This window comes from Triturus cristatus, chromosome 9 (assembly GCF_964204655.1).
Source record: "Triturus cristatus chromosome 9, aTriCri1.1, whole genome shotgun sequence".
Taxonomy (NCBI): domain Eukaryota; kingdom Metazoa; phylum Chordata; class Amphibia; order Caudata; family Salamandridae; genus Triturus; species Triturus cristatus.
Genome location: NC_140592.1, coordinates 7114223 through 7137835, shown reverse-complemented (window position 1 = coordinate 7137835; position 23613 = coordinate 7114223). Strand labels below are relative to the sequence as shown.

Here is a 23613-nt window from a genome sequence, read left to right as displayed (position 1 = left end):
TCCCGCTTGAGGAAGACTGCGCCCCTCATCGCCCCTCCTAGGGGGCCTTTGCCCCCCTTGAGAGCCTCGCTCCGACCGGAGTCGCTCTCTACCCCGGGCTAGGCCGCCGGCACCTCTGCCACCGCCTGCTATTGGAGCGCGCTGAAGCGCTATCACCCCTCCCGCCGGAATTCTTGTCCGACGATCGTGATCCCCGCCGGGTCCCCAGCTGCACGGACCGTGCCCTGTGACCCCGCTTCGCGATCTCGCCCTGAGATCAGGCCGCGCCGCCCCCGCTGAGGAGACCCCCGCACTGCCGTGCTGAGGGTCGTGGGCCGCGCCTGCCTGACTACACGCACCTGCTCAAGAGGATCCAAAGGTGCCCCATCCCTGCTGAGTCGCACCCTCCCGTGCCGACTCCCGAAAGCAACTACACGTTCTTAAGAATTCCAGTATCGGGCTCGGGGCCCGCAACGCCTTATTTCCCCGTTCTCAGGAGCCGATCTATGTAAGTACTGGAACCACAAGTAACGTTTGCGAGAGACTACAAAGTAATCATTTGAAACTACGAACAAGGAACATTTGCCTGCTTTACAACCTGGTGGCATAGCGAAAACGTTATTGGTCTTGTGATAAATCTGCTGAGATATATATATACCTATTTTTACATAAAGAAGCGTATTTTTCTACATATCCAAGTCTGGTGTCCGTTTCTGGGGGGGTTGATGTATTTACTGTGTGTGCGATTGTAAGTGCTTAACCAACAACGCCTGAGGAATCGCCTTGGCTGCTCACGCCACGCACCTAGAGGGTGAGCAAGGGTCATTCGCGAGGGGTTATCCTGCGCCCTGACATAGAGGAGAGGGTTCCTGCTTGGCACAAGGACAACCTTGCGCCAACCAGAGACCCCCAAGTCTAACAAACACCACCGCCTTTATACCTCCGGATACCTACCCCAGGAGGTAGCTGCACCTTAGATCATCTCTAGAGGTAGACTTTCCCAGTTGAAAGTAACCCCACCGCCGCATGCCTCTGTATTCCTGCTGCAAGAGTTAGCAGTACCTTAGATCATTCCTAGAGGTGAACTTTCTTAGTTAGAAGTAACACCACTGCCCTATTACCTCTGGACATCTACTGTAGAAGGCGGCAGTACCTTTGGTCATTACTAGAGGTAGACTTTCCCAGTTTAAAGTAACACCTCCGCCTACACTCTCCTTCCCATCCACTTTTAACAGAGTCGCTGCAGCTCTACGATCGGAGCATGATAAAGACCTACTGGACCTGCTCCTCACTGCCGCGGCAACAATGGTCCTCAACAATTGGAAGGACACGACTAAGACCTCATACAAGGGCTGGTTCAGCTGGGTGACGCACCTCAGAGGTGCGGATAACATTGCGATGCAGAACTCCCCCGGTAGACCAGCAACCAGGGGGATGTGGAATTCACTAGATGCGTAACTTAGACTCTTACAAACCCCCTTGAGGCCACTCTGGCTCCCTCCTCTCCTCCCCCTATGGGGAATGGAGCGAATTGGAAGTTAACACCACGGGCCGATGGGACATCGGGGGGGCTTGTTGGACTGTCTGTTGCGACCACCTCTCCCGCCATAGACCATCTAGTGGGGTGTCAGCTTTGCCACATGACTAAAACCCCTATCAGACTCAGAGCCGCAGAACCTCTCTCATATCCTCCTCTCACCTCTTTCTCTTCTGTTTCTCTCTTTCTATCAACCTTTGCCTAATTTCCCGGCAAGTCAATGTAAGAGGGGTTTAGCTATAACAGTTATCTTACCGTAAAGTACATGTAACCATTGTATACATACTATTTTTTGGCAAACCCCGTGACAGAATGCTATTGTATTTGTTTGTATAAAAAAAACTAATAAAATACTTTGAAATTAAAAAAAGAAAATATCCTCAGGTTCAGCTCTCAAGAGTCTGAATCTAATGGTCTGTGTTACTAAAGATATATTATTTTACTAAATGAACAACTAATCTAGAAATTTTTGGGATGCAAACATCAATAAACAGTCATTAAAACATAACACAAACAAATCTTCTATAATAATAACAGTCCAAAATAATCCACTGACTGCCTCTGATCTTGTCTTTCTACACATTCTGGGTTCATTATTTGTACCAAATTGTCAAATGTCCCCTTACCTGGATCGGTGAGACGTGTTCCCTGAGAACAGTTGTGTGACAACAGTGCATGCTTAGATCCGCTGCTTGCAGACCTGTACCTCTCTGACAATAGGTTGTGTGACTCCTTGACGGAATATTGTTTAAACCCAGAAGCAGCTGCTCACATTTTAACCCTCCTTTTTCTGTTGTCTGTAGGTTCTAATACCTTCTGTGGGTGATGTTCCCCCGTCCCAACCTGGCTTAGAGAAGCAGCTGAATCTAGTTCCGTCCTTCACTGAATTTAAGGAGTCTTTACAGGTAAATTCATGGTCTTGATCAAACTCGCTGTGGTGCAGAACAAATTGTTAACAGATCACACACTTCATTCAGGGCTTCCTTGATGCTGTTCCAGGTTTGATCATAGTGGAGAAGTCAGAGTGTGGACTTGTGTTGTTAGTTGCTTTACATGGTGGTCATGGATGTCGGTGAGAGACTTGCGTTGATGTCTCCACCAGTCCCTGTTGTAAATGTGTTTGTCCTCGAAGGCTTCATCGGAGAGGGAGTCCTGTTCCTAGTTCTAAACCTTCATGCTGCCTCACTCCCATGAAGCGTTGTCATGAGCCTATGACAGTCAATAGCCAGGTGCCATCTGGAAGTCATTGTCATGAGCCTATGACAGTCAATAGCCAGGTGCCTTCTGGAAGTCATTGTCATGTGCCTATGACAGTCAATAGCCAGGTGCCCTCTGGAAGTTATTGTCATGTGCCTATGACAGTCAATACCCAGGTTCCCTCTGGAAGTCAATGTCATGAAATGAAATGAAAAGTGTGGCTTATATAGCGCATCTGTCACTCCTAACGGAGTCTCCTGGCGCTGCAACCTATGACAGTGAATAACCAGGTGCCCTCTAGAAGTCATTGTCATGTGCCTATGACAGTCAATACCCAGGTTCCCTCTGGAAGTCAATGTCATGAAATGAAATGAAAAGTGTGGCTTATATAGCGCATCTGTCACTCCTAACGGAGTCTCCTGGCGCTGCAACCTATGACAGTCAATAACCAGGTGCCCCTTGGAAGTCATTGTCATGTACCTATGACAGTCAAATACCAGGTTCACTCTGGAAGTCATTGTCATGTGCTTGTTGCAAACTGAGGCCCATTACACACTGCAATTTATGGTAAGTAAAGAAGTGCTACAGTAGAACTACTCATGTACTACAAAATGCTATTCACAAACCTATGGCTAGAGACCCTCCCCTCCTATGTTTTCTGCATGGAGGTCTCCCCAAGGTGGCAGATTCCTCTGCACACGTAGGTATACGTATTTGTAGTAAATGTAGAAGGGGCATGGGCGAGCTGATGGAAAAAACAGGCAATACTTTCTATTAAATGGGAGGGCTTCAGGAAAGGAACATTTAAGAAAGGGTTTGAGAGTGCAAGCTAATTAAGTTCATAGCTATTCACGAGCTATACCTCTAATGTTGCTTCAGCCCTAAAGGTGGCAAAACCAGCTCAAATGTACTCCAGCCCAGAAATCAAACCCTCTGTGCCTGTTGCACGGTATGGTCAGTCAATAACTGCATGCCCTCAGGAGTCAAGCCCCCTGTGAATGTTTCATACTGTGGTCAGTCACTAACTGTATACCCTCCTGTTACATACTGCGATCAGTCAATAACTACACGCCCTCAGGAGTCGTACCCCCTGTGCCTGTTGCACACTGCCATCAGTCACTAACTGCGCGCCCTTAGGAGTCAAGCTCCTGTACCTGTTGCATACTGCGGTCAGTCAATTACTACACGCCTTCAGGAGTCAAACCTCCTGTGCCTGTTGCATACTGCGGTCAGTCAATAACTGCATGCCCTCAGGAGTCAAGCCCCCTGTGCATGTTTCGTACTGTGGTCAGTCACTAACTGTATGCCCTCCTGTTGCATACTGTGATCAGTCAATAACTACACGCCCTCAGGAGTCGTACCCCCTGTACCTGTTGCACACTGCCATCAGTCACTAACTGCACGCCCTCAGGAGTCAAGCTCCTGTGCCTGTTGCATACTGCGGTCAGTCAATTACTACACGCCTTCAGGAGTCAAAGCTCCTGTGCCTGTGCATACTGCGGTCAGTCAATAACTGCACACCCTCAAAAGTCAAGCCCCCTGTGCCACACTGCGGTCAGTCACTAACTGCACGCCCTTAGGAGTCATAGCCTCTGTGCCTGTTGCATACTGCGGTCAGTACCTAACTGCACACCCTCAGGAATCTAACCACTGTGCCTGTTGCATACTTTGATCAGTCATGTGATCAGTCACTAACTGCAGATCCTCAGGAGTCATACCCCCTGTGCCTGTTCTATATTGTGGTCAGGCAATAACTGCACTCCCTCTGGAGTCAAACCCCCTGTGCCTGTTGCACACTGCGGTCAGTCACTAACTGCATGCCCTCAGGTGTCAAACCCCCTGTGCCTGTTGCACACTGCGGTCAGTCACTAACTGCACGCCCTCAGAAGTCATACCTCCTGTGCCTGTTGTATATTGTGGTCAGTCAATAACGGCCCACCCTCAGGAATCAAACCCCCTGTGCCTGTTGCACACTGCGGTCAGTCACTAACTGCATGCCCTCAGGTGTCAAACCCCCTGTGCCTGTTGCACACTGCGGTCAGTCACTAACTGCATGCCGTCAGGTGTCAAACCCCCTGTGCCTGTTGCACACTGCGGTCAGTCACTAACTGCATGCCGTCAGGTGTCAAACCCCCTGTGCCTGTTGCACACTGCGGTCAGTCACTAACTGCACTATTTCTTGTCCTAAATTATAAGCGTTTATCAGGCAGCACATGGGGTGGAAACTGAGACAGATGCTATGGGGATTTTTTCAAGAGTTTTTCTAACATTCAAGATGTGTTAATTAAAATGGAACTTTTACAAATTACTGTTTTTGTTTCTTAATTTAGCTCTACCAACTGATTGAGGAAATTGAGGGCTCTGGCAGCAAGTACACTATTTTTGTGCCAGGAAATGAGGCAGTGGCTGAATACTTCAATGCATCCCATATTGAGCACATGGTAAGCGGAGCCCCGTTTAACCTTCTGACTTCATTACTTTCAGGTGGGTTCTGCAGCGCTCATCTGGTGGTTGTAGAAGGAAAAGAGCAGAGAACACATGCTGCACCTCTCATCAGCTGGTGGTTCTAGGGGTAGAGAGCACAAGGGGATATATTGCAGCTCTCATCTGGTGGTGGTGGGAGGGGGAAGAGAGCAGAGAGCACAAGGGGACATATCATAGCTGTCATCTGCTAGGGGTAGAGGGAAGGGAGCAGAGATCTCATTCAGAGGTGGTACGGAGGAAGGGAGAAGAGATCTCATTCAGTGGTGGTACGTAGGAAGGGAGCAGAGATCTCATTCAGAGGTGGTACATAGGAAGGGAGCAGAGATCTCATTCAGCGGTGGTACAGAGGAAGGGAGCAGAGATGGTGGTACGGAGGAAGGGAGCAGAGAGCTCATTCAGTGATGGTACAGAGGAAGGGAGAAGAGATCTCATTCAGCAGTGGTACTTAGGAAGGGAGCAGAGATGGTGGTACGGAGGAAGGGAGCAGAGATCTCATTCAGTGGTGGTACAGAGGAAGGGAGAAGAGATCTCATTCAGAGGTGGTACATAGGAAGGGAGCAGAGATCTCATTCAGCGGTGGTACGGAGGAAGGGAGCAGAGATGGTGGTACGTAGGAAGGGAGCAGAGATCTCATTCAGAGGTGGTACATAGGAAGGGAGCAGAGATCTCATTCAGCAGTGGTACTTAGGAAGGGAGCAGAGATGGTGGTACGGAGGAAGGGAGCAGAGATCTCATTCAGTGGTGGTACAGAGGAAGGGAGAAGAGATCTCATTCAGAGGTGGTACATAGGAAGGGAGCAGAGATCTCATTCAGCGGTGGTACGGAGGAAGGGAGCAGAGATGGTGGTACGGAGGAAGGGAGCAGAGAGCTCATTCAGTGGTGGTACGTAGGAAGGGAGCAGAGATCTCATTCAGAGGTGGTACGTAGGAAGGGAGCAGAGATCTCATTCAGAGGTGGTACGGAGGAAGGGAGAAGAGATCTCATTCAGTGGTGGTACGTAGGAAGGGAGCAGAGATCTCATTCAGAGGTGGTACATAGGAAGGGAGCAGAGATCTCATTCAGCGGTGGTACGGAGGAAGGGAGCAGAGATGGTGGTACGGAGGAAGGGAGCAGAGATCTCATTCAGTGATGGTACAGAGGAAGGGAGAAGAGATCTCATTCAGCAGTGGTACTTAGGAAGGGAGCAGAGATGGTGGTACGGAGGAAGGGAGCAGAGAGCTCATTCAGTGGTGGTACGGAGGAAGGGAGCAGAGATCTCATTCAGTGGTGGTACGGAGGAAGGGAGCAGAGATCTCATTCAGTGGTGGCACGTAGGAAGGGAGCAGAGATCTCATTCAGAGATGGTACGGAGGAAGGGAGCAGAGATCTCATTCAGCTGTGGTACGTAGGAAGGGAGCAGAGATCTCATTCAGTGGTGGTACGGAGGAAGGGAGCAGAGATCTCATTCAGAGGTGGTACGTAGGAAGGGAGCAGAGATCTCATTCAGAGGTGGTACGGAGGAAGGGAGAAGAGATCTCATTCAGTGGTGGTACGTAGGAAGGGAGCAGAGATCTCATTCAGAGGTGGTACATAGGAAGGGAGCAGAGATCTCATTCAGCGGTGGTACGGAGGAAGGGAGCAGAGATGGTGGTACGGAGGAAGAGAGCAGAGATCTCATTTAGTGGTGGTATGGAGGAAGGGAGCAGAGATGGTGGTACGGAGGAAGGGAGCAGAGATCTCATTCAGTGATGGTACAGAGGAAGGGAGAAGAGATCTCATTCAGCAGTGGTACTTAGGAAAGGAGCAGAGATGGTGGTACGGAGGAAGGGAGCAGAAAGCTCATTCAGTGGTGGTACGGAGGAAGGGAACAGAGATGGTGGTACGGAGGAAGGGAGCAGAGATCTCATTCAGTGGTGGTACTTAGGAAGGGAGCAGAGATCTCATTCAGTGGTGGTACGTAGGAAGGGAGCAGAGATCTCATTCAGCTGTGGTACTTTGTAAGAGAGCAGAGATCTCATTCAGTGGTGGTACGTAGGAAGGGAGCAGAGATCTCATTCAGTGGTGGCACGTAGGAAGGGAGCAGAGATATCATTCAGAGGCGGTACGTAAGAAGGGAGCAGAGATCTCATTCAGTTGTGGTACGGAGGAAGGGAGCAGAGACTCATTCAGTGGTGGTACGGAGGAAGGGAGCAGAGATCTCATTTAGTGGTGGTACATAGGAAGGGAGCAGACATCTCATTCAGTGGTGGTACGTAGGAAGGGAGCAGAGATCTCATTCAGTGGTGGTACGTAGGAAGGGAGCAGAGATCTCATTCAGTGGTGGTACGTAGGAAGGGAGCAGAGATCTCATTCAGTGGTGGTACGGAGGAAGGAGCAGAGATGGTGGTACGGAGGAAGGGAGCAGAGATCTCATTCAGTGGTTGTATGGAGGAAGGGAGCAGTGATCTCATTCAGCAGTGGTATGGAGGAAGGGAGCAGAGATGGTGGTACGGAGGAAGGGAGCAGAGATCTCATTCAGTGGTGGTAAGTAGGAAGGGAGCAGAGATCTCATTCAGTGGTGGTACGTAGGAAGGGAGCAGAGATCTCATTCAGTGGTGGTATGGAGGAAGGGAGCAGAGATGGTGGTACGGAGGAAGAGAGCAGAGATCTCATTTAGTGGTGGTACGGAGGAAAGGAGCAGAGATGGTGGTACGTAGGAAGGGAGCAGAGATCTCATTCAGTGGTGGTACGGAGAAAGGAGCAGAGATGGTGGTACGGAGGAAGGGAGCAGAGATCTCATTCAGTGGTGGTACGGAGGAAGGGAGCAGAGATCTCATTCAGTGGTGGTACGGAGGAAGGGAGCAGAGACCGCCTAGTCAGTGAGATTCAGGGGTGGTATTCTCAAGTTTCCCAACTGAAAACGCGGGGGCGTCAGGGTGGAGGAGTGAGATGACCTGGGTTGTGCCCTGTACTGTTTCCAGGAGGAACAGGTGAGTACTGGTTTGAGGTGGGCCTCTGTGCAGTGTGGGTGAAAAGCGATGGGTTGGCATGTTACCCCGAGTGATTGCCACTGTTTAGACGCTTTGCAAACGTCCGTCCCATCTCATTCTGGGTGTTTGATTGCCGGTAGAAGGCCAATAAATTTGAGACGGGCGCAGCTTTCCAAGCTCACTACTGCCAATGTTTGTGGATTCCAAAAAGCTGTAAATTTGCACCCATTCAGGGAGTACTTCTATGAGTCAGGATTTACTAGTTTTTGGGGAGAACCGGTCAGTATATATTTAAGATCCTGATCCAAAAATTAACGAGGTAAACCCTCCTAGTGAAATGAGAAAAACTGGCACAGACACCCCAGAATGGACTCTGGGACCCCAGACCAAACTACCAAACCAAGGATGCTTTTGAGGGGTGTCACACCCCAGCTGAAGCTACGCCCGTGCCGCCTACTGGGTCCCTTCACTAGAATCATTTATTTTAAATGTATTCTCACTTCATGTCCTCTTCTCCCTCTGTGCTACAAGGAGCCTTGATGGTAGAGTTGTCCAACCGAGGCAAGTGGGAAGGGCGCCATATTTCTAGTCCACGAAAACAGTTATAATGTATATCATGCAACACACATAATGTAAAAATTATACAATCTCTTCAAAATCCAAAAACCTGTATTTCTTTATCATGCTGGAGTGTTTTACCTTCGTACATCAGTTTATATCACTCCGTAGACAGACATTGATTAAAAGGGATAGTGGGCTTGCCCCCAATGCCATTAGTGAACTAAGAGGTAAATCGGTAGCGAAATAAACCCTAAATGTAGCCTAGATTCTTATTATAGATGGGGCAAAATTAGTCTTCAAAATCAAACATACGAGGTACTTGTACAGTTCACATCCTGATCTCACGTACTTGAGAGTGCGCTTATATGTGATAATGAAATAATGAGGCTAAGTGAAATAAAATAGTTGCCTAGAATCACACAAATTACACAATTTGGACTAGCAGTGAAGCCAGTATTGAATCCACGTTATCTGGTTTGACGTGTTGAACTTCAACCACCAGATGGGCAACTCTATCTCTCTCTCCTGTTTACATCAAGGGTCACTGGTTTGTCTTTCATTCTTGGCACACGATGAGAAAAACCAATACAGACATTGCAGACTCGACTCAGGGCGCACATACCCAACGAACATGCCACAAATGTAATTATTTGGTGGGGGGAAAGAGGGCAGCGACCTCAGGGTGACACTGCAGCTCTCATCTGTTGGAGACACAATCGAAGGGCTCTGAGACCACAAGATGCCTGGCAACTAGACATTTTTGGGTGAGACTTGGTCATTTGTGCAGGGCTCTTCCACTCACATCAAATGTTTTTTGACCTTGACTTCTAGGAGAATGAAACTCTGAAATACCACGTCATACTGGGCGAGAAACTTCGGCAGGCGGACCTGAAGAACGGCATGCACAAATCAACCATGTTGGGGTCTTCATTTTGGCTCACGTTTTATAAAAAAGGCAACCAGGTATGTGGCACCATGTGGGCCATGGTCACTCATTTTGTTCACTTAAGTCTACTAGCATGGGAGAAAAATCATATTTTGCTTGTAAAATCAGACAGGATTCTGTCGTACCCCAGTTTATTGGCTTGAAGCCCAGTAGATCCCCTAAGCCCCACAAAGAGGCTACCACCGTCTTTTCAGAGGAAAGAACTGGCAGATGTCTCTCACTCCAGCCTTACTGAGCTATGCTGAAACGTAAAGGAGTGTTTAGAGACAGGCAAGCCTACCAGAGAATGTCTCTTTCACAAGTGGTTCATATAAAGCCCTGACCCGCACCCAGACGATCAGCATGCACACACTATAATTCAATAAATCGTTAGATTTGTAGCGCGCTTATTGTCATTCGAGAGGGTATCCAGGCACTGGCAGGTTCCAGTTGATTAGCCGAATAGATAGGTCTTCAGGGACTTTCGGAACTCTGGAAGAAATGGGGAGGTCTGTAGATGAAAGGGTTACTCGTTCCATTTCTTCATTGCTGGTTTGGAGAAGGAGCGCCCTCCTCATCTGCTACGTCGCATGCGGGGGTTGAGGGTTAGAGAAAGGGAAGCTGAGCCGAGGTGTCTGGTGGGCTGATGGAACTTCAGGCAGTGGTTCAAGTAGGGGGGTCAGCTGTTGTGTATTGCCTTGTATGCATGGGTGAGGGGTGTGAACTGGCATCTATTATCTGTACAGGGAGCCAGTCAATTTCCCAGAGTTAGGGGGTGATGTGGGTTCATCTAGGGAGATCTAGGACGCGTCTGGCGGCAGTGTTCTGTATGGTTAATCAATCAGCATTGTTAGTGTGCAGCACTGTCATCCCTGGGGGTATCTGGGTGCTGGGGTGTCAGGTCTCCATCATGTCAGCTCCTCCACAACAGGTCTTGAGTAAACAGTGGGAAAAGGGAACAAACTAGCAGAAAAGGCACAACAGAGGGCAGAAAAACAAGCAGAAAAGGCAATACAGAGGGCAGAAAAACAAGCAGAAAAGGCAATACAGAGGGCAGAAAAACAATCAGAAAAGGCAAAAAGGAGGGCAGGAAAATGAGCAGAAAAGGCAAAACAGAGAGCAGAAAAGGCAGAACAGAGCAGAAGATGCAAAAAAGGGCAGAAAAACAAGCGCAGAAAGCAGAATGAATGGCAGAGAAACAAGCAGAAAAGGCAAAAAGGAGGGCAGGAAAATGAGCAGAAAAGGCAAAACAGAGAGCAGAAAAGCAGAACAGAGCAGAAGATGCAAAAAAGGGCAGAAAAACAAGCGCAGAAACCAGAACGAATGGCAGAGAAACAAGCAGAAAAGTCAAAACAGGGCAGAAAAATGAGTAGGAAACACAAAGCAGAGGTAGAAAAACTAGCAGAAACAGGCAAAACAGAGGGCAGAAAAACGAGCAGAAAAGGCAAAACAGAGCAAGAAATTAGGTCTGTTGTCATCCGAGGTGGTGAGCTGTGATTCCTACATAGACAGCATTGCCGTAGTCTAGTGTCCAGTCGGCTGGAGATGAGGGCCTGGGTGTTGGCGCTTCTTGCGCTTTGGGGAAGCCATTTGAATATCTTACGAAGCATGTGGTGGATGAATAAGCAGGAGAAGACCAGTGGACTTCAGTCGTCATGTTTAGCTTGTTGTCCAGAATGATGTCTAGGTTCCTAGCGTGGTCAGTGGGAGTTAGAGTAGGCTCGGGTTATGAAGGCCACCAGGATGCCTCCTATGGGGAGCTTTTGTTTTAAAAAATCAGTAGCTCTGTCTTGGCCAAGTTGTCATTCATCCAGTTGGTGACGTCCGTCATGCAGTTGTGAAAGTTGGTCTTGATGTCTGTGGTGTGTTCGGAGAGGGAGAGGATGAGTTGTGCCGTTAGCGTAGGATATGAGGTTGAGTCCATGCATTTTGGCGATGCTGGCCAGAGATGTCATATAAAGGCTGAAGGGGCATATCAACAAGGCGGCGCTATAAAATTATAATTTTATCGCTTTATCAGCAAGGTCACACTATCGTGTGAATCCTTGCCTTAGTGCCCTTTCCCGTAACACCCACCTTTGCATCTCTCATGAGATGCAAAGTGGGCGTTCCTTCCCAAAATAACTGTAGAAATGTCGCTAACAGACATTTCTCCATTTATCAATGGGTACGCTAACAAGCATAACGATAAGAAAAGTAGCGCTAACCTTGGTTATCGCTGCTTTCCTTATGCCTGCTTTTAGTTTGACTTAGCCATGATATCCAATGGAAGGTGGATATCATGGCTAAGTCTGCCCTGCCCTATCGAGAAGCTATCGCCAAACTTTGTGAGATTATCGCTGGATTTCCAGCGATAATTGCACATCTGGCAGTTTGCGCCTGGAATTTTATCGCTTTTGAGATAAGCGTTGCTGATAGCACGCTATCTCAGCGAGAAAATTCAGCGATAGCCGGTGATAATTATCCTCGTGCTAAGAGCGCTGAGAGATAATTATCGCCGGACCTTTCTGATATGCCCCGAAGAGAGTGAGTCTGAGCGAGGATGCTTGAAGTACTCCACAGATGATTTCCTTGGGTTCTAAGTTTTTGCGTTCTTCCGGTGAGGAAAGAGGCGATCCATCTGAGAGCTGCTCCTTGGATTCCTATGTTGTGCAGCTTGTGATAAGTGTGTGGTGGGAGACCGTATCAAAGGCTCCTAGGAGGTCTAGAAGGATCAGAGCTGCAGCCTGTCCTTGGTCGAGTAGGGCTCGGATGTCATCAGTGGCCGCAATAAAGGCCGTCTCGGTGCTGTGGTTGCGGCGGAATCTGGATTGGGAAGAGTCGAGTCGGAGGTTACGTTCCAGATGGGAGGAGAGTTGTTGGTTAAGGACGTTTTCTAATACTTTGGCCCTGAACAGGAAATACTTTGGCCGGGAATGGGACACACAATAGTTGGTATTTCACTATCTAAAACACAATTTGTCTATAAAGCAAGTGCACTAGAATGACTGAAATATTATGAACGGTTCAGCAATATTAATGCACATTAGATCGAAGGTCAAACATGGCACAAAGATATTTCATCACCTGCACTGGTAGAACTGCCTCAAATGGTTATCACCATGGTTCACCGCCTCCTCTAGCATCCCGCCCACTCCGTCACTGTCTCATGTACCTTTCCTGGGTTTGGAGTTCAGTGGAGCAGCGAGGGGTCGCTCATGCTTGGCCTCTGTATCATTAGATAAGCTCCTCGATCGATACAATTTGTTCAGAAAGTTTGTGGAAGCTTGGTGCGACCATCCCTCCCCTCCTACAGGGCGGAATACACCAGGTGGTCTTTCTTGTACCTGTCTCTTCAGCCTCCTACAGGGTGGAATACACCAGGTGGTCTCTCTTGTATCTGTCTCTTCAGCCTCCTACAGGACGGAATACACCAGGTGGTCTCTCTTGTACCTGTCTCTTCAACCTTCTACAGGGCGGAATACACCAGGTGGTCTCTCTTGTATCTGTCTCTTCAGCCTCCTACAGGGCGGAATACACCAGGTGGTCTCTCTTGTATCTGTCTCTTCAGCCTCCTACAGGGCGGAGTACACCAGGTGGTCTCTCTTGTACCTGTCTCTTCAGCCTCCTACAGGGCGGAATACACCAGGTGGTCTCTCTTGTATCTGTCTCTTCAGCCTCCTACAGGACGGAGTACACCAGGTGGTCTCTCTTGTATCTGTCTCTTCAGCCTCCTACAGGGCGGAGTACACCAGGTGGTCTCTCTTGTACCTGTCTCTTCAGCCTCCTACAGGGCGGAATACACCAGGTGGTCTCTCTTGTATCTGTCTCTTCAGCCTCCTACAGGGCGGAATACACAAGGTGGTCTCTCTTGTATCTGTCTCGTCAGCCTCCTACAGGGCGGAATACACCAGGTGGTCTCTCTTGTATCTGTCTCTTCAGCCTCCTACAGGGCGGAATACACAAGATGGTCTCTCTTATATCTGTCTCTTCAGCCTCCTACAGGACGGAATACACCAGGTGGTCTCTCTTGTACCTGTCTCTTCAGCCTCCTACAGGGCGGAATACACCAGGTGGTCTCTCTTGTATCTGTCTCTTCAGCCTCCTACAGGGCGGAATACACAAGGTGGTCTCTCTTGTATCTGTCTCTTCAGCCTCCTACAGGGCGGAATACACCAGGTGGTCTCTCTTGTATCTGTCTCTTCAGCCTCCTACAGGACGGAATACACCAGGTGGTCTCTCTTGTACCTGTCTCTTCAGCCTCCTACAGGGCGGAATACACCAGGTGGTCTCTCTTGTATCTGTCTCTTCAGCCTCCTACAGGGCGGAATACACAAGGTGGTCTCTTCAGCCTCCTACAGGGCGGAGTACACCAGGTGGTCTCTCTTGTAGCTGTCTCTTCAGCCTCCTACAGGGCGAAATACACAAGGTGGTCTCTCTTGTATCTGTCTCTTCAGCCTCCTACAGGGCGGAATACACCAGGTGGTCTCTCTTGTATCTGTCTCTTCAGCCTCCTACAGGGCGGAATACACCAGGTGGTCTCTCTTGTATCTGTCTCTTCAGCCTCCTACAGGACGGAATACGCCAGGTGGTCTCTCTTGTATCTGTCTCTTCAGCCTCCTACAGGGCGGAGTACACCAGGTGGTCTCTCTTGTACCTGTCTCTTCAGCCTCCTACAGGGCGGAATACACCAGGTGGTCTCTCTTGTATCTGTCTCTTCAGCCTCCTACAGGGCGGAATACACAAGGTGGTCTCTCTTGTATCTGTCTCGTCAGCCTCCTACAGGGCGGAATACACCAGGTGGTCTCTCTTGTATCTGTCTCTTCAGCCTCCTACAGGGCGGAATAGACAAGATGGTCTCTCTTATATCTGTCTCTTCAGCCTCCTACAGGACGGAATACACCAGGTGGTCTCTCTTGTACCTGTCTCTTCAGCCTCCTACAGGGCGGAATACACCAGGTGGTCTCTCTTGTATCTGTCTCTTCAGCCTCCTACAGGGCGGAATACACAAGGTGGTCTCTCTTGTATCTGTCTCTTCAGCCTCCTACAGGGCGGAATACACCAGGTGGTCTCTCTTGTATCTGTCTCTTCAGCCTCCTACAGGACGGAATACACCAGGTGGTCTCTCTTGTACCTGTCTCTTCAGCCTCCTACAGGGCGGAATACACCAGGTGGTCTCTCTTGTATCTGTCTCTTCAGCCTCCTACAGGGCGGAATACACAAGGTGGTCTCTCTTGTACCTGTCTCTTCAGCCTCCTACAGGGTGGAATACACCAGGTGGTCTCTCTTGTATCTGTCTCTTCAGCCTCCTACAGGGCGGAATACACAAGGTGGTCTCTCTTGTATCTGTCTCTTCAGCCTCCTACAGGGCGGAATACACCAGGTGGTCTCTCTTGTATCTGTCTCTTCAGCCTCCTACAGGACGTAATACACCAGGTGGTCTCTCTTGTACCTGTCTCTTCAGCCTCCTACAGGGCGGAATACACCAGGTGGTCTCTCTTGTATCTGTCTCTTCAGCCTCCTACAGGGCGGAATACACAAGGTGGTCTCTTCAGCCTCCTACAGGGCGGAGTACACCAGGTGGTCTCTCTTGTAGCTGTCTCTTCAGCCTCCTACAGGGCGAAATACACAAGGTGGTCTCTCTTGTATCTGTCTCTTCACCCTCCTACAGGGCGGAATACACCAGGTGGTCTCTCTTGTATCTGTCTCTTCAGCCTCCTACAGGGCGGAATACACCAGGTGGTCTCTCTTGTATCTGTCTCTTCAGCCTCCTACAGGACGGAATACACCAGGTGGTCTCTCTTGTATCTGTCTCTTCAGCCTCCTACAGGGCGGAGTACACCAGGTGGTCTCTCTTGTACCTGTCTCTTCAGCCTCCTACAGGGCGGAATACACCAGGTGGTCTCTCTTGTATCTGTCTCTTCAGCCTCCTACAGGACGGAATACACCAGGTGGTCTCTCTTGTATCTGTCTCTTCAGCCTCCTACAGGGCGGAGTACACCAAGTGGTCTCTCTTGTATCTGTCTCTTCAGCCTCCTACAGGGCGGAATACACCAGGTGGTCTCTCTTGTATCTGTCTCTTCAGCCTCCTACAGGACGGAATACACCAGGTGGTCTCTCTTGTATCTGTCTCTTCAGCCTCCTACAGGGCGGAGTACACCAGGTGGTCTCTCTTGTATCTGTCTCTTCAGCCTCCTACAGGGCGGAATACACCAGGTGGTCTCTCTTGTAGCTGTCTCTTCAGCCTCCTACAGGGTGAAATACACAAGGTGGTCTCTCTTGTATCTGTCTCTTCAGCCTCCTACAGGGCGGAATACACCAGGTGGTCTCTCTTGTATCTGTCTCGTCAGCCTCCTACAGGGCGGAATACACCAGGTGGTCTCTCTTGTATCTGTCTCTTCAGCCTCCTACAGGGCGGAATACACCAGGTGGTCTCTCTTGTAGCTGTCTCTTCAGCCTCCTACAGGGCGAAATACACAAGGTGGTCTCTCTTGTATCTGTCTCTTCAGCCTCCTACAGGGCGGAATACACCAGGTGGTCTCTCTTGTATCTGTCTCTTCAGCCTCCTACAGGGCGGAATACACAAGGTGGTCTTTCTTGTACCTGTCTTTTCAGCCTCCTACAGGGCGGAATACACCAGGTGGTCTCTCTTGTATCTGTCTCTTCAGCCTCCTACAGGGCGGAATACACCAGGTGGTCTTTCTTGTATCTGTCTCTTCAGCCTCCTACAGGGCGGAATACACCAGGTGGTCTTTCTTGTATCTGTCTCTTCAGCCTCCTACAGGGCGGAATACACCAGGTGGTCTCTCTTGTATCTGTCTCTTCAGCCTCCTACAGGGCGGAATACACAAGGTGGTCTCTCTTGTAGCTGTCTCTTCAGCCTCCTACAGGACGGAATACACCAGGTGGTCTCTCGTGTAGCTGTCTCTTCAGCCTCCTACAGGGCGGAATACACCAGGTGGTCTCTCTTGTATCTGTCTCTTCAGCCTCCTACAGGGCGGAATACACCAGGTGGTCTCTCTTGTATCTGTCTCTTCAGCCTCCTACAGGGCGGAGTACACCAGGTGATCTCTCTTGTACCTGTCTCTTCAGCCTCCTACAGGGCGGAATACACCAGGTGGTCTCTCTTGTATCTGTCTCTTCAGCCTCCTACAGGGTGGAATACACCAGGTGGTCTCTCTTGTATCTGTCTCTTCAGCCTCCTACAGGGCGGAATACACAAGGTGGTCTTTCTTGTACCTGTCTCGTCAGCCTCCTACAGGACGGAATACACCAGGTGGTCTCTCTTGTATCTGTCTCTTCAGCCTCCTACAGGGCGGAATACACAAGGTGGTCTTTCTTGTACCTGTCTCGTCAGCCTCCTACAGGACGGAATACACAAGGTGGTCTTTCTTGTACCTGTCTCGTCAGCCTCCTACAGGACGGAATACACAAGGTGGTCTCTCTTGTATCTGTCTCTTCAGCCTCCTACAGGGCGGAATACACCAGGTGATCTCTCTTGTAGCTGTCTCTTCAGCCTCCTACAGGACGGAATACACCAGGTGGTCTCTCTTGTAGCTGTCTCTTCAGCCTCCTACAGGGCGGAATACACCAGGTGGTCTCTCTTGTATCTGTCTCTTCAGCCTCCTACAGGGCGGAGTACACCAGGTGATCTCTCTTGTACCTGTCTCTTCAGCCTCCTACAGGGCGTAATACACCAGGTGGTCTCTCTTGTATCTGTCTCTTCAGCCTCCTACAGGGTGGAATACACCAGGTGGTCTCTCTTGTATCTGTCTCTTCAGCCTCCTACAGGGCGGAATACACAAGGTGGTCTTTCTTGTACCTGTCTCGTCAGCCTCCTACAGGACGGAATACACCAGGTGGTCTCTCTTGTATCTGTCTCTTCAGCCTCCTACAGGGCGGAATACACAAGGTGGTCTCTCTTGTACCTGTCTCTTCAGCCTCCTACAGGGCGGAATACACCAGGTGGTCTCTCTTGTATCTGTCTCTTCAGCCTCCTACAGGGCGGAATACACCAGGTGGTCTCTCTTGTAGCTGTCTCTTCAGCCTCCTACAGGACGGAATACACCAGGTGGTCTCTCTTGTAGCTGTCTCTTCAGCCTCCTACAGGGCGGAATACACCAGGTGGTCTCTCTTGTATCTGTCTCTTCAGCCTCCTACAGGGCGGAATACACCAGGTGGTCTCTCTTGTATCTGTCTCTTCAGCCTCCTACAGGGCGGAGTACACCAGGTGATCTCTCTTGTACCTGTCTCTTCAGCCTCCTACAGGGCGGAATACACAAGGTGGTCTTTCTTGTAGCTGTCTCGTCAGCCTCCTACAGGACGGAATACACCAGGTGGTCTCTCTTGTATCTGTCTCTTCAGCCTCCTACAGGGCGGAATACACAAGGTGGTCTCTCTTGTATCTGTCTCTTCAGCCTCCTACAGGGCGGAATACACAAGGTGGTCTTTCTTGTACCTGTCTCGTCAGCCTCCTACAGGGCGGAATACACAAGGTGGTCTCTCTTGTACCTGTCTCTTCAGCCTCCTACAGGACGGAATACACCAGGTGGTCTCTCTTGTAGCTGTCTCTTCAGCCTCCTACAGGGCGAAATACACAAGGTGGTCTCTCTTGTATCTGTCTCTTCAGCCTCCTACAGGGCGGAATACACCAGGTGGTCTCTCTTGTATCTGTCTCTTCAGCCTCCTACAGGGCGGAATACACCAGGTGGTCTTTCTTGTATCTGTCTCTTCAGCCTTCTACAGGACGGAATACACCAGGTGGTCTCTCTTGTATCTGTCTCTTCAGCCTCCTACAGGACTGAATACACCAGGTGGTCTCTCTTGTATCTGTCTCTTCAACCTCCTACAGGGCGGACTACACCAGGTGGTCTCTCTTGTATCTGTCTCTTCAGCCTCCTACAGGGCGGAGTACACCAGGTGGTCTCTCTTGTATCTGTCTCTTCAACCTCCTACAGGGAGGAATACACCAGGTGGTCTCTCTTGTATCTGTCTCTTCAGCCTCCTACAGGGCGGAATACACCAGGTGGTCTCTCTTGTATCTGTCTCTTCAGCCTCCTACAGGGCAGAATACACAAAGTGGTCTCTCTTGTACCTGTCTCTTCAGCCTCCTACAGGGCGGAATACACCACGTGGTCTCTCTTGTATCTGTCCCTTCAGCCTCCTACAGGACGGAATACACCAGGTGGTCTCTCTTGTATCTGTCTCTTCAGCCTCCTACAGGGCGGAGTACACCAGGTGGTCTCTCTTGTATCTGTCTCTTCAGCCTCCTACAGGGCGGAATACACCAGGTGGTCTCTCTTGTATCTGTCTCTTCAGCCTCCTACAGGGCGGAATACACCAGGTGGTCTCTCTTGTATCTGTCTCTTCAGCCTCCTACAGGGCGGAATACACAAGGTGGTCTCTCTTGTATCTGTCTCTTCAACCTTCTACAGGGCGGAATACACCAGGTGGTCTCTCTTGTATCTGTCTCTTCAGCCTCCTACAGGGCGGAATACACCAGGTGGTCTCTCTTGTATCTGTCTCTTCAACCTTCTACAGGGCGGAATACACCAGGTGGTCTCTCTTGTACCTGTCTCTTCAGCCTCCTACAGGGCGGAATACACCAGGTGGTCTCTCTTGTATCTGTCTCTTCAGCCTCCTACAGGGCGGAATACACCAGGTGGTCTCTCTTGTAGCTGTCTCTTCAGCCTCCTACAGGACGGAATACACCAGGTGGTCTCTCTTGTAGCTGTCTCTTCAGCCTCCTACAGGGCGGAATACACCAGGTGGTCTCTCTTGTATCTGTCTCTTCAGCCTCCTACAGGGCGGAATACACCAGGTGGTCTCTCTTGTATCTGTCTCTTCAGCCTCCTACAGGGCGGAGTACACCAGGTGATCTCTCTTGTACCTGTCTCTTCAGCCTCCTACAGGGCGGAATACACAAGGTGGTCTTTCTTGTAGCTGTCTCGTCAGCCTCCTACAGGACGGAATACACCAGGTGGTCTCTCTTGTATCTGTCTCTTCAGCCTCCTACAGGGCGGAATACACAAGGTGGTCTTTCTTGTACCTGTCTCGTCAGCCTCCTACAGGGCGGAATACACAAGGTGGTCTCTCTTGTAGCTGTCTCTTCAGCCTCCTACAGGACGGAATACACCAGGTGGTCTCTCTTGTAGCTGTCTCTTCAGCCTCCTACAGGGCGAAATACACAAGGTGGTCTCTCTTGTATCTGTCTCTTCAGCCTCCTACAGGGCGGAATACACCAGGTGGTCTCTCTTGTATCTGTCTCTTAAGCCTCCTACAGGGCGGAATACACCAGGTGGTCTCTCTTGTATCTGTCTCTTCAGCCTCCTACAGGATGGAATACACCAGGTGGTCTCTCTTGTATCTGTCTCTTCAGCCTCCTACAGGACTGAATACACCAGGTGGTCTCTCTTGTATCTGTCTCTTCAACCTCCTACAGGGCGGAATACACCAGGTGGTCTCTCTTGTAGCTGTCTCTTCAGCCTCCTACAGGGCGGAGTACACCAGGTGGTCTCTCTTGTATCTGTCTCTTCAGCCTCCTACAGGGCGGAATACACCAGGTGGTCTCTCTTGTATCTGTCTCTTCAGCCTCCTACAGGACGGAATACACCAGGTGATCTCTCTTGTATCTGTCTCTTCAGCCTCCTACAGGGCGGAATACACCAGGTGGTCTCTCTTGTAGCTGTCTCTTCAGCCTCCTACAGGGCGGAATACACCAGGTGGTCTCTCTTGTATCTGTCTCTTCAGCCTCCTACAGGACGGAATACACAAGATGGTCTCTCTTATATCTGTCTCTTCAGCCTCCTACAGGGCGGAATACACAAGGTGGTCTCTCTTGTACCTGTCTCTTCAGCCTCCTACAGGGCGGAATACACCAGGTGGTCTCTCTTGTATCTGTCTCTTCAGCCTCCTACAGGGCGGAATACACCAGGTGGTCTCTCTTGTAGCTGTCTCTTCAGCCTCCTACAGGGCGGAATACACCAGGTGGTCTCTCTTGTATCTGTCTCTTCAGCCTCCTACAGGGCGGAATACACCAGGTGGTCTCTCTTGTAGCTGTCTCTTCAGCCTCCTACAGGGCGGAATACACCAGGTGGCCTCTCTTGTACCTGTCTCTTCAGCCTCCTACAGGACGGAATACACCAGGTGGTCTCTCTTGTACCTGTCTCTTCAGCCTCCTACAGGGCGGAATACACCAGGTGGTCTCTCTTGTACCTGTCTCTTCAGCCTCCTACAGGACGGAATACACCAGGTGGTCTCTCTTGTATCTGTCTCTTCAGCCTCCTACAGGGCGGAATACACCAGGTGGTCTCTCTTGTACCTGTCTCTTCAGCCTCCTACAGGGCGGAATACACAAGGTGGTCTCTCTTGTATCTGTCTCTTCAACCTTCTACAGGGCGGAATACACCAGGTGGTCTCTCTTGTACCTGTCTCTTCAGCCTCCTACAGGACGGAATACACCAGGTGGTCTCTCTTGTATCTGTCTCTTCAGCCTCCTACAGGGCGGAATACACAAGGTGGTCTTTCTTGTACCTGTCTCTTCAGCCTCCTACAGTGCGGAATACACCAGGTGGTCTCTCTTGTATCTGTCTCTTCAGCCTCCTACAGGACGGAATACACCAGGTGGTCTCTCTTGTACCTGTCTCTTCAGCCTCCTACAGGGCGGAATACACCAGTTGGTCTCTCTTGTATCTGTCTCTTCAGCCTCCTACAGGGCGGAATACACAAGATGGTCTCTCTTATATCTGTCTCTTCAGCCTCCACTCTTCTTATGAACAAGGCGTGCATTCAAGAATGGAAGTGTTCCTTCTCGGCCGATATCATGAGTCAGAAGAATATGTCGATTCAAGCTCACAGCTATTGATTGTGAAGCTACAAAGGCAAGTTAACCTAATTGAGGCTCTGCCTCTGGGCTTCGCATGTTATACACAAGACAGACCCCACAAGAGGGCAGGAGTCCTTGCTGCCATGCACAGAGAGTCGTTCATAGCCTCTTTTAAAATGGCTCAGTCAGAGGTCTGTGACACCTTCTCCTTTAAGTTAGAACTATCTTGGCAGCATTCCTTTAATGGGATAATACTTTATGGCCCTCCAAGCAATAGACATGCCTTTACAGAAAATGTAGGTAACCTGCTAGAAGACGGGCTTGTGGCTAACAACTTCACTGTTCTAGGCGACTTTAACTATCACATTGAAGACACTACTGACCCAGACACCTTAGGTCTCTTTGACATAATGACCAGTGCAGGACTAAAACGCGTGGTACTAGGACACACTCATGAGGCAGGGCACACTTTAGATGGTATTTTCACTGACCACTCTCCTCTTAAATTCCGAGGCTCGCTCCATCTAACATGATCTGACCTCCACGCCCTCTCATTCGATCTGCCTCTCCCTCCCAAAGGGCTTACGGCAAATTCTGCTTCCAGGACATTTAAAGTTCGCTCCTGGAACAAAGTTAAACCTGACGTACTTGCCCACCAGCTCGACATCTCACAGCCCAACTTTCCTGATGAACTAGAAGCCGCGATGGCTCAATACTGCTGCCACCAAACTTGCACCCGAAAGATGCCTACACTCGAAACGCTCTCTCCCCACAGCACCTTGGTACCCTGAAGCGCTCAGAGCCCAAAAGAAACTATGGAAGCACCAAGAACGAATTTGGAGGAGAAATTATAGTGACCAAGAAAATTCATTTTTTTTCAACTCTTTTTATTGTAATATGCTCAGCAAACAATATGTCCGGTACATAGCTTGATACGGATCTTGGAGTCTTACCATTCATTTCTTTTTGATTCCCACCGGAGGAAACAGAGAAAAATCTGCATCATGATGTCACATTCGCCCTTGCCGCACCATTCCCTCCCCTTACAGACCCTGATATGTCCGCCAGCTCCCCCAAATTTTCTCCCATTTCCTTGGGCACCCTCTACTCAGATACCTTGTGCGTTCTGCCTGCTGACACCATCCCAGGTCTGATATCCAGCCCGACACTCTGGGGACCAAGACAAATGTACGTCTAACAGTGTCTTACAGATCCGGAATCATTTGTAACAAAATATTACATGGATCGGATCAATCTAGTTTCTAATCTTACCAACCCCCCCAGGAACAGGTCAGTTAAATGATAGTCACTCACCGCAGCAATATCGCAAAGTTTTTTCTAAGAAAATTGAGGATATATTCAATGCATTTAATGGAACTTAGAAAAAAATTGGGGTATTATCCCTTTCCTTATCTTTGCAAACCGAATAGGCGACCAGCCAAACTCAGACCACCCTTTCAGAGTTTGCTGCTCTTTCAGCAAACTCAGTTTTGGGGTTATTTCAAATAGCTAAGTCAGGGTCCCCGATGGATCCGTGCCCCCCATCAGTACTTAACTTGGTCCCAGAGTTGTTGGCTGAAAATGTTTGTCAACATGATGTTTCAGTCAGGCCAATTCCCATTAGACTGGAAGATGGCATCCATCTTACCTCTACTGAAGAAACCTAATCCAAACCCTGAGGACCCTAACAAGTTCCGTCCCATCCATCCTACCTCTACTGAAGAAACCTAATCCAAACCCTGAGGACCCTAACAAGTTCCGTCCCATCCATCTTACCTCTACTGAAGAAACATAATCCAAACCCTGAGGACCCTAACAAGTTCCGTCCCATCCATCTTACCTCTACTGAAGAAACATAATCCAAACCCTGAGGACCCTAACAAGTTCCGTCCCATCCATCCTACCTCTACTGAAGAAACCTAATCCAAACCCTGAGCACCCTAACAAGTTCCGTCCCATCCATCCTACCTCTACTGAAGAAACCTAATCCAAACCCTGAGCACCCTAACAAGTTCCGTCCCATCCATCCTACCTCTACTGAAGAAACCTAATCCAAACCCTGAGGACCCTAACAAGTTCCGTCCCATCCATCCTACCTCTACTGAAGAAACCTAATCCAAACCCTGAGCACCCTAACAAGTTCCGTCCCATCCATCTTACCTCTACTGAAGAAACCTAA

At 49.7% G+C, this 23613-nt stretch overlaps 1 protein-coding gene across 1 annotated transcript in view; it reads left to right on the top strand.

Annotated features, from left to right (window-relative positions):
* The window catches only part of STAB1 (stabilin 1), a 1212756-nt gene that overhangs the window by 584704 nt on the left and 604439 nt on the right, over nucleotides 1-23613 (top strand). The window contains exons 33-35 of the mRNA XM_085624210.1: nucleotides 2320-2421; nucleotides 5044-5154; nucleotides 9538-9669. Coding sequence (XP_085480336.1) covers nucleotides 2320-2421; nucleotides 5044-5154; nucleotides 9538-9669 — 345 coding nt within the window. The remainder of the gene's footprint in view (nucleotides 1-2319; nucleotides 2422-5043; nucleotides 5155-9537; nucleotides 9670-23613) is intronic.